The 11,321-nt window shown below is 41.8% G+C and overlaps 1 protein-coding gene across 7 annotated transcripts in view; it reads right to left on the bottom strand.

The window, feature by feature from the left end:
• KIAA2012 (KIAA2012 ortholog) overlaps positions 1-11,321 on the bottom strand; it is a 140,245-nt gene that overhangs the window by 98,056 nt on the left and 30,868 nt on the right. For 4 of the 7 annotated variants that reach the window (XM_005573956.5, XM_045367474.3, XM_015432553.4 and 1 more), the window contains exons 8-9: positions 10,206-10,374; positions 1,458-1,607 (exon numbers count right to left, since the gene is read on the bottom strand). In XM_005573956.5, the coding sequence (XP_005574013.3) occupies positions 1,458-1,607; positions 10,206-10,374 (319 nt within the window). The remainder of the gene's footprint in view (positions 1-1,457; positions 1,608-10,205; positions 10,375-11,321) is intronic. The other 3 variants (XM_045367476.3, XM_074009759.1, XM_074009760.1) reach the window with 1 other exon arrangement.

Raw genomic sequence — 11,321 nt, 5'->3', positions numbered from 1 at the left:
GTCCTTTGTCTCATGGCTCCAGCTGTGCACCTCGCATTGTGGCCCATAAGCAGAAAGGTGCTTTTTTCTCTATTTGCAGGGTGATCCCTGCCCATATTTGGATTTTTTTAAAAAAGGAAACATTAAAGTCTTTAGGATCATTAACTCCCACTTAAGAGATAGACCAAATAAGCCTCTGCCTCAATAATCAAAGGACATTAAATGTTTCGAGGATGTCCTGATCTAGGTTCATTGTTTGGTTTATTCTTTTATTCTTTTTTGTTTTTTTGGTATTAGTTAGAAAATCACTATGTTGGGCTTATTCTGAAAGGAAATGTAGTATAATGGAGTAAGAATATGGATTCTGGCACTGGAAGCCCTGAGCTCCAATCCTAGTGAGGCCACTTATAGTTATGTGACCTCAAACATACTACTTATCTCTCAGGGCTTCTGTTTTCTGATCTGTAAAAGGAGAGGATTGCTGTGAGGAGTACCTAAGAGAATACATGTTAAAAACTAAGAACAGTGCCTGGCACAGAGGAAGAACTCCAAACACATTAATGTGCATCTTCCTATTTCTGATGCCAGCAGTCAGAGGTCACTTGACATCTGTGATACTGTCATCTTGCACATGCCTTTTGGAAAGGAGGCTCAGCTTTCTGAAAATGGGGAGCTTTCTAAATATGGCCTGTTACTTCCGACCTATCCAACACATAAACACAAACACTTAGATGCACCCATGTGTATATTTTCAAATGTCCACATGTCATGGAAATTGAAGACTTTTATCAATATTATGGATTTTTTTTTTTTTTTTCAGACAGGGTCTTGCTCTGTCACCCAGGCTGGAGTGCAGTGGCACAATCTCAGCTCCCTGCAACCTCTGCCTCCTGGGTTCAAGTGATTCTTGTGCCTCAGCCACCTGAGTAGCGGGGATTACAGGTGTGCACCGCCACGCCTGGCTAACTTTTTGTACTTTTAGTAGAGATGGGGTTTCGCCACATTGGTCAGGCTGGCGAACTCCTGACCTCAAGTGATTCCCACCCACCTCAGCCTCCCAAAGTGCTGGGATTATAGGCATGAGCCACCACACCCCACTGATATTATGGACTTTTTAATGAATAAATACCTATTTATAAACAGATTAGAGATGAAATTTCATTGTTTAAAAATACAGGATAAACTGTCAGGCATGCAGCAAACTTTCAGGAAGTTTGATGCCTTTCTACATCTGCAACCAGAAACTAGTAGTGGGATGAGTTAGGGAGTAGGTAACTGGTGAACTGGACACTGTTAGTTTTAGTGCAGCACTTTGGTGAAGGCAGCTCCTGCCTGCACAAAGGCCATCTTCCAGTGGTTGCCAGTGAACGAATCTCCCTTCCAGCCTCCTTTTCCTTGGCTGTGGACCGTTGTGTGTCTTGCCTTCCTTCCCTTCAGAGTGAGGTTCCCGAGGGATGCTGGAGGGAGGGAGGAGCTACCTTGAGGTGAGAGTGTGTCCCTGCCCGCGTCCACTGGGAGATGCACCGTTAACTCCCGTGGCGTTTCTAAGGACACAGGCTTTAGGGGCGGTTTCCACACAGGCCTGGCTTCTTCGCTTCTTTCTGGTTCTGACTTAGGGTGTGGAGCACCTAGGAGACAAAGAGGAGGCTGAGTTGTAGCAGAGGTCTGTTGTTTTTGCCTAATGTCTCTTCTTTTGGGGACCTATGCCTTCCTTGCTCACACCACGTGGTTTGGTTGGAGCAGTGTCCATTTGCTGATTCCAGAGAGGGGCATGGAACTGCAGCCTGGCATGGGAGTACCTCATTGCCTTGGCCAGAGAGATTGGTTCCGAGGTGGGCACATGACCCTAGTCCGGTCAATCACGGGTGATTTCTGCGCTTTGCAAGAGCTTTTAAGAGGCATATCCTTTCTATAGAGGTTAACAGGAAGGAGATTGGCAGGGAATTGCAGGAAGACATCTTTATCACCTCATGGTAAGAGCCTGCTTGAGAGGAAAGGCTAACAGAGTTGAGAGACAAGTACTGCGCACATATTTTCCGAGGCCTGGATTCAGCTGCTCCTGCAGTTACCTGATTCTTGCATGAACCAATTCCTTCTTTCTTTCCTTCCTTCCTTCCTTCCTTCCTTCCTTCCTTCCTTCCTTCCTTCCTTCCTTCCTTCCTTCCTTCCTTCCTTCCTTCCTTCCTTCCTTCTTTCCTTTCATCCTCTCCCCTCCCTTCGCTTCCCTCTTTCCTTCCTCCTTCCTTCCTCCTTCCTTCCCTCTCTCCCTCCCTCCCTTCCCTTCTTCCCTTCCTTCCTTTCTTTCCTTCCTTCATTTCTTCCCTTCCTTCCTTCTTTCCTTTTCCTTCTTTCCCTCTCTCCCTTTCTTCCTTCCTTCTGTCTTTCCTTCCTTTTTCCCCTTTCCTTTCTTTTAGCTTAACACATTTTGAATTAGGCTTCTGATGCTTTTAAAGGAGGGTCCTTATGACATGTAAATGAGGGAAGAACTCCATGAATTCACTTTCTTTGTACCCGATTCCTATGTTGCATTGTCAGTGTGTTGGCAAGCTCAGTGCATCTGGTTTTAAGAATCTGGTTCATGATGGCCTGGTGGTTTTCCTCACCTTCCTATCAGGGTCATCATGGAAAATAATAAGATCGAACCCAATCTTGTGAATAGTCTTGTCTCTCTTTTTATTAAGTGTGTGTGTGTGTGTATATATATATATATATATATATATATTTATTTATTATTATTATTATACTTTAAGTTCTAGGGTACATGTGCACAACATGCACATTTGTTACATATGTATACATGTGCCCCATGTTGGTATGCTGCACCCCTTAACTCGTCTTTCACATTAGGTATATCTCCTAATGCTATCCCTCCCCTCTCCCCTCACCCCATGACAGGCCCTGGTATGTGGTGTTCCCTACCCTGTGTCCAAATGCTCTCATTGTTCAATTCCCACCTATGAGTGAGAACATACGGTGTTTGGTTTTCTGTCCTTGCGATAGTTTGCTCAGAATGATGGTTTCCAGCTTCATCCATGTCCCTACAAAGGACATGAACTCATCCTTTTTTTATGGCTGCATAGTATTCCATGGTGTATATGTGCCACATTTTCTTTTTCTTTTTCTTTTTTTTTTTGAGACGGAGTCTCGCTCTGTCACCCAGGCTGGAGTGCTGTGGCTGGATCTCAGCTCACTGCAAGCTCCACCTCCTGGGTTTATGCCATTCTCCTACCTCAGCCTCCGAAGTAGCTGGGACTACAGATGCCCGCCACCTCACCCGGCTAATTTTTTGTATTTTTTAGTAGAGACGGGGTTTCATCGTGTTAGCCAGGATGGTCTCGATCTCCTGACCTCGTGATCCGGCTGTCTTGGCCTCCCAAAGTGCTGGGATTACAGGCTTGAGCCACTGCGCCCGGCCTTATGTGCCACATTTTCTTAATCCAGTCTATCATTGATAAACATCTGGGTTGGTTCCAAGTCTTTGCTATTGTGAATAGTGCCGCAATAAACATATGTGTGCATGTGTCTTTATAGCAGCATGATTTATAATCCTTTGGGTATATACCCAGTAATGGGATGGCTGGGTCAAATGGTATTTCTAGTTCTAGATCCTTGAGGAATCGCCACACTGTCTTCCACAATGGTTGAACTAGTTTACAGTCCCACCAACAGTGTAAAAGTGTTCCTATTTCTCCACATCTCTCCAGCACCTGTTGTTTCCTGACTTTTTAATGATCGCCATTCTAACTGGTGTGAGATGGTATCTCATTGTGGTTTTGCTTTGCATTTCTCTGATGGCCAGTGATGATGAGCATTTTTTTCATGTGTCTGTTGGCTACATAAATGTCTTCTTTTGAGAAGTGTCTGTTCATATTCTTCGCCCACTTTTTGATGGGGTTGTTTGATTTTTTCTTGTAAATTTGTTTAAGTTCTTTGTAGATTCTGGATATTAGCCCTTTGTCAGATGGGTAGATTGCAAAAATTTTCTCCCATTCTCTAGGTTGCCTGTTCACTCTGATGGTAGTTTCTTTGCTGTGCAGAAGCTCTTTAGTTTAATTAGATCCCATTTCTCAATTTTGGCTTTTGTTGCCATTGCTTTTGGTGTTTTAGACATGAAGTCCTTGCCCATGCCTATGGCCTGAATGGTATTGCCTAGGTTTTCTTCTAGGGTTTTTATGGTTTTAGATCTGACATTTAAGTCTTTAATCCATCTTGAATTAATTTTTGTTTAAGGTATAAGGAAGGGATCCAGTTTCAGCTTTCTACATATGGCTAGCCAGTTTTCCCAGCACCATTTATTAACTAGGGAATCCTTTCCCCATTTCTTGTTTTTGTCAGGTTTGTCAAAGATCAGATGGTTGTAGATGTGTGGTATTATTTCTGAGGGCTCTGTTCTGTTCCATTGGTCTATATCTCTGTTTTGGTACCAGTACCATGCTGTTTTGGTTACTGTAGCCTTGTAGTATGGTTTGAAGTCAGGTAGTGTGATGCCTCCAGCTTTGCTCTTTTGGCTTAGGATTGTCTTGGCAATGTGGGCTGTTTTTCGGTTCCATATGAACTTTAAAGTAGTTTTTTCCAATTCTGTGAAGAAAGTCATTGGTAGCTTGATGGGGATGGCATTGAATCCATAAATTACCTTGGGCAGTATGGCCATTTTCATGATATTGATTCTTCCTATCCATGAGCATGGAAAGTTCTTCCATTTGTTTGTGTCCTCTTTTATTTTGTTGAGCAGTGGTTTGTAATTCTCCTTGAAGAGGTCCTTTACATCCCTTGTAAGTTGGATTCCTAAGTATTTTATTTTCTTTGAAGCAATTGTGAATGTGAGTTCACTCATGATTTGGCTCTCTGTTTGTCTGTTATTGGTGTATAGGAATGCTTGTGATTTTTGCACATTGATTTTGTATCCTGAGACTTTGCTGAAGCTGCTTATCAGTTTAAGAAGATTTGGGGCTGAGATGATGGGGTTTTCTAAATATACAATCATGTCATCTGCAAACAGGGACAATATGACTTCCTCTTTTCCTAGTTGAATAGCCTTTCTTTCTCCTGCCTCATTGGCGTGGCCAGAACTTCCAACACTATGTTGAATAGGAGTGGTGAGAGAGGGTGTCCCTGTCTTGTGCCAGTTTTCAAAAAACTGGAATGCTTCCAGTTTTTGCCCATGTAGTATGATATTGGCTGTGGGTTTGTCATAAACAGCTCTTATTGTTTTGAGATATGTCCCATCAATACCTAATTTATTGAGAGGTTTTAGCATGAAGGGTTGTTGAATTTTGTCGAAGGCCTTTTCTGAAGCTGTTGAGATAATCATGTGGTTTTTGTCTTTGGTTCTGTTTATATGATGGATTACATTTATTGATTTGCATATGTTGAACCAGCCTTGCATCCCAGGGATGAAGCCAACTTCATCATGGTGGATAAGCTTTTTGATGTGCTGCTGGATTCGGTTTGCCAGTATTTTATTGAGGATTTTTGCATTGATGTTCATCAGAGATACTGGTCTAAAATTCTCTTTTTTTGTTGTGTCTCTACCAAGCTTTGGTATCAGGATGATGCTGGCCTCATAAAATGAGTTAGGGAGGATTTCCTCTTTTTCTATTGATTGGAATAGTTTCAGAAGGAATGGCACCAGCTATTCTTTGTACCTCTGGTAGAATTCGGCTATGAATCTGTCTGGTCTTGGACTTTTTTGGTTGGTAGGCTCTTAATTATTGCCTCAATTTCAGAGCCTGTCATTGGTCTATTCAGGAATTCAACTTCTTCCTGGTTTAGTCTTAGGAGGGTGAATGTGTCCAGGAATTTATCCATTTCTTCTAGATTTTCTAGTTTATTTGCATAGAGGTGTTTATAGTATTCTCTGATGGTAGGTTGTATTTCTGTGGGATTGGTGGTAATATCCCCTTTATCATTTTTTACTGCATCTATTTGATTCTTCTTTCTTTTCTTCTTTATTAGTTTTGCTAGTGGTCTATCTATTTTGTTGATCTTTTCAAAAAACCAGCTTCTGGATTCATTGATTTTTTGAAGGGTTTTTTTGTGTCTCTATCTCCTTCAGTTCTGCTCTGATCTTAGTTATTTCTTCTGCTAGCTTTTGAATGTGTCTGCTCTTGCTTCTCTAGTTCTTTTAATTGTGATGTTAGGATGTCAATTTTAGATCTTTCCTGCTTTCTCTTGTGGGCATTTAGTGCTATAAATTTCCCTCTACACATTGCTTTAAATGTGTCTCAAAGATTCTGGTATGTTGTGTCTTTGTTCTCATTGGTTGCAAAGAACATCTTTATTTCTGTCTTCATTTCATTATGTACCCAGTAGTCATTCAGGAGCAGGTTGTTCAGTTTCTATGTGGTTGAGTGGTTTTGAGTGAGTTTCTTAATCCTGAATTCTAGTTTGATTGCACTATGGTCTGAGAGACAGTTTGTTATAATTTCTGTTGTTTTACGTTTGCTGCGGAGTGCTTTACTTCCAACTATGTGGTCAATTCTGGAATAATTGTGATGTGGTGCTGAGAAGAAGGTATATTCTGTTGATTTGGGATAGAGAGTTCTGTAGATGTCTATTAGGTCTGCTTGGTTCAGAGCTGAGTTCATTTCCTGAATATCCTGGTTAACTTTTTGTCTTGTGGATCTAATGTTGACAGTGGGGTGTTAAAGTCTCCTATTATTATTTTGTGGGAATCTAAGTCTCTTTGTAGGTCTCTAAGGACTTGCTTTACGAATCTGGGTGCTCCTGTATTGGGTGCATATATATTTAGGATAGTTAGCACTTCTTGTTGAATTGATCCCTTTACCATTATGTAATGGCCCTCTTTGTCTCTTCTGATCTTTGTTGGTTTAAAGTCTGTTTTATCAGAGACTAGGATTGCAACGCCTGCTTTTTTTTGTTTTCCATTTGCTTGGTAGATCTTCCTCCATCCCTTTATATTGAGCCTATGTGTGTCTCTGCATGTGAGATGTGTCTCCTGAATACAGCACACTGATGGGTCTTGACTCTTTATCCAATTTGCCAGTCTGTGTCTTTTAATTGGGGCATTTAGCCCATTTACATTTAAGGTTAATATTGTTATGTGTGAATTTGATCCTTTCATTATGACGTTAGCTGGTTATTTTGCTCGTTAGTTGATGCAGTTTCTTCCTAGCATCGATGGTCTTTACAATTTGGCATGTTTTTGCAGTGGTTGGTACTGGTTGTTCCTTTCCATGTTTTGTGCTTTCTTCAGGAGCTCTTGTAAGGCAGGCCTGCTGGTGACAAAATCTCTCAGCATTTGCTTGTCTGTAAAGGATTTTATTTCTCCTTCACTTATGAAGCTTAGTTTGGCTGGATATGAAATTCTGGGTTGAAATTTTTTTTTTTTTTTTGAGTCGGGGTCTCTCTCTGTCGCCCCAGGCAGGAGTGCAGTGGCTGGATCTCAGCTCACTGCAAGCTCTGCCTCCCGGGTTCACACCATTCTCCTGCCTCAGCCTCCCGTGTAGCTGGGACTACAGGCACCCGCCACCTCGCTGGCTAGTTTTTTGTATTTTTTAGTAGAGACGGGGTTTCACCTTGTTAGCCAGGATGGTCTTGATCTCCTGACCTCGTGATCCGCCCATCTCGGCCTCCCAAAGTGCTGGGATTACAGGCTTGAGCCACCGAGCCTGGCCAAAAATTTAAGAATATTGAATATTGGCCCCCACTTTCTTCTGGCTTGTAGAGTTTCTGCCGAGAGATCTGCTGGTAGTCTGATGGGCTTCACTTTGTGGGTAACCCAACCTTTCTCTCTGGCTGCCCTTAACATTTTTTCCTTCATTTCAACTTTGGTGAATCTGACAATTATGTGTCTTGGAGTTGCTCTTCTTGAGGAGTATCTTTGTGGCATTCTCTGTATTTCGAATTTGAATATTGGCCTGGCTTGCTAGGTTGGGGAAGTTCTCCTGGATAATATCCTGCAGAGTGTTTTCCAACTTGGTTCCATTCTCTCCGTCACTTTCAGGTACACCAATCAGACATAGATTTGGTCTTTTCACATAGTCCCATATTTCTTGGAGGCTTTATTCATTTCTTTTTACTCTTTTTTCTCTAAACTTCTCTTCTTGCTTCATTTCATTCATTTGATCTTCAGTCACTCATACCCTTTCTTCCAGTTGATCAAATTGGCTACTGAAGCTTGTGCATGCATCACGCAGTGCTCGTGCCATGGTTTTCAGCTCCATCAGGTCATTTAAAGTCTTCTCTACACCGTTTATTCTAGTCAGCCATTCATCCAATCTTTTTTCCAAGGTTTTTAGCTTCTTTGCAATGGGTTCGAACATCCTTCTTCAGCTCGGAGAAGTTTGTTGTTAACGATCTTCTGAAGCCTTCTTCTCTCAACTTGTCAAAGTCATTTTCCATCCAGCTTTGTTCCATTGCTGGCGAGGAGCTGCGTTCCTCAGTTGGAAATGCAGAAATCACCCATCTTCTGTGTCGCTCATGCTGGGAGCTGTAGACTGGAGCTGTTCCTATTTGGCCATTTGGAACCTCCCAAGTATATCTTTTCATTCTGATGTTTTGACATCTGAGACCTGACTGTCCCTCCAAGGGCTGGCCAATTCCTAGAGACAGTAAATGACTCACCTGGGAACATACCTGTCATATGCACCCCCACCAACCCAGAGTTCCTAACCCCCAACAACCTCCTTTATCAAACTCATACATTCCCAGGCTACCCTCTGCCTGCTGTAATTATCAGAGGACCAGTACCAGACAACAAGGGACAGCCCCTATGCCAGAGAGCTGGCAGAATTACTCAAACTAGACAATTCTAAATCTGCTTAGATTGCTTACTCTGCCTTGCCTGTATTCCTTTATGAAAACCACAATACGGCCTCTTGCCTGTGCTCCCTGCCTTCTGCCTCCTGGAGGTTGGTGCACCCCCGTGTGGCCCTGCATGGTGTGGCATGCCTCCTCCTCTTGGGAACTGTGAGTAACAAACGATCTTTTCATTGCCAGCTGTCTCCTGATCTGTTGGCCTCACCACACCTGAATAAGAAGATCTGCATTTTAAAACACTGTGTTGTTGATTTTTTTTTTTTTTTAGGGAGATGAGTAATTTTTTTGGCAAGGTAAAATCCACATATAGTGAATTGCACAGATCTTAAGTGTACAGTTCAATGAGTTTTGACACACCCATAATCCATACAACCAACCCAGAGTGAGAACATTTTCATCACCCAAGAAAGTTCCTTCATATCCCCTTCAATTGGTCTTTTAAGCTCCACTGTTTGGCATTCTTTCCAGTGAGAAGTCCAAACAGTCTTAGAACAAAATGGCTGCCTGTGTGATTCTCAGGAGTCAAACTCTCTAAAAAGCCAGTGGCAGTCTCAGCTGAAGTTTCTAGAAAACTCAGAACTAGGACTCCTGTCAAAACTAGGACACCTTTTGCCCCAAAGGGCCCGGAGAAGTCCCGGAGCAAGAAATGTGTCTTAAACAAGAGTACTATGGAATGAAAGGAAAGTCAGAAAGAGTTTTTCCTTGTGATACAGGGTGAGACGTCACTCAGAGGCTTCCCCTAAAAAGCCCACATCGCCAGTTGGAATTGATCTCCCTTGCTCATATTCTCTTAGAACTTTGCTTAGAAGCACATAATCTCTGTCCTGGCAAAGATTATAGAGGTCATCCCTTACAAAATAACCTAATTCAAAATCAGGAAAATGACTTTTTGGATGAACTTTTATCTTTCTTTTATAAAATGGAGATGCAAAGATTCAAGTGTCATTTTTACTTTGGCTGCCAGGAAACTCAGCTAAATCCAGTACTTACATCAAACCATGAATTCATCTCAGATGTCTGATAACATCTATTTCTCTACTCCTTTTACCTAGTTTTTTTTTTTTTTTTTCCAATTTCAATTTTAGTTGTCTTGTTTTATACATTGATTTTTTTGTAAGCTGCCTGAAAAGTTCTTGCCCTTTTATAACACCTATGGTGCACTGGACTTATTTATGTATATACCTGTCTTCCTTTCTCTTCCACAGCTTAACAAAATGCATTGCTTAATGAAGGGTATAATAAATATGTTAAAAATCCAATTGAATATGATCAGAAGAGATCTTCTTCTAGATTTTACCCCTTTTCCTTCTTTAAAAAATATTCTCTGAAGGGGATGACCATAGGGAAGGTCAGCCATGATGTAGGAGCAGGTAGAATTGGCAGGACCCTCTCCCCCCCACCATCCCAGGCTCTCCCTCAGGAGCGCCCATGCACCTGGGACCTACCTCTTCTGTGGGCTTTCTCTTTTGGCGGGTGTTGGATGTGGTAATGAATCTCCACTGGGAAGATGAAGAGCTCTGTTGGGGGCTCATTGGCTTTAAATTGACTCTTCAGGGGCTCCAAGACTCTGGGTGGTTCTTCTGAGATAGGAGGTAATTTCAAAGCCTTTGGTGCCTGGAGAAAATTTAAAAACAAAACGAACATGGCAGGTGTCCAAACCCTGCTGCTTGCAGGGGCGAACGATACTGTCTCTTATTGTATCTCTTGCACCCGGAGCTGCTGAGAGAGGTAAGCTAATCCAGCTGGGAGCCGGTATCTGACTTCAGTGGTACCACTTGGTGTCCTGGGATCCAGAATATGCCCCTGTTAATCCTACCTGTGATTCCTCTGAGAATTATAAACATGCTCAGTTTAAGAGCCTTTGAGAGGATATATAGTCTTTCTTTTTCTTGCAGCTGGAAGAACTGAGCCAGACTAATATGACATATCTGAGATCTCTTTGAACTGATTGGGAGAAATCTCAGCATATGTTGTTAAGGGAAAAAGCAAAGTACAGAACATTGTTTGAGCAAGCTTTCCACTAAGAAGGGGCAGGAAATAGCATTTGTGATTGCTGACCTTATCTATGCTAAGCCACAGTTTCTTCCTCTGTAAAATAAGAGTAATCATACTATCTACATCATAAGGTTGTTGTAAGAATTAAATGAGCTAATATACACAATTATAATAGTGTTTGAAACTAGGATTATTTCCATATTTCTTTGAGAGTAGACTCTCTTCTCATTAGCATTTATCTAGCCACTAGCAGAAAAAATGGGAGCTTTTTCATGCTTGTGTAATATGAACATAGCTGAAAAAGAATCATTGTGTGGCAGAATCAGCAACTGATTTTGTCCAGTTATTTTCTGTCCCCCAAAAAGTGTGTGTGTGTGTGTGTGTATGTGTATGTGTATGTGTATGTGTATGTGTGTGTGTATATGAGAGATTCACTGGGGGTAGTAGAGCCTCCTGTTTCTAATTATTCAGAGGTTGCTGAAAATTTCTCCTTTTAGTTTGCAACTTTTAACATAGGAACTTGGCTCTGTGAAATGTATACATGTGCTGGTTTCAGGAGTTCAGTT

The sequence above is a fragment of the Macaca fascicularis genome, chromosome 12, assembly GCF_037993035.2.
Source record: "Macaca fascicularis isolate 582-1 chromosome 12, T2T-MFA8v1.1".
Classification (NCBI taxonomy): domain Eukaryota; kingdom Metazoa; phylum Chordata; class Mammalia; order Primates; family Cercopithecidae; genus Macaca; species Macaca fascicularis.
This window is presented reverse-complemented; position numbering and strand designations above follow the sequence as displayed.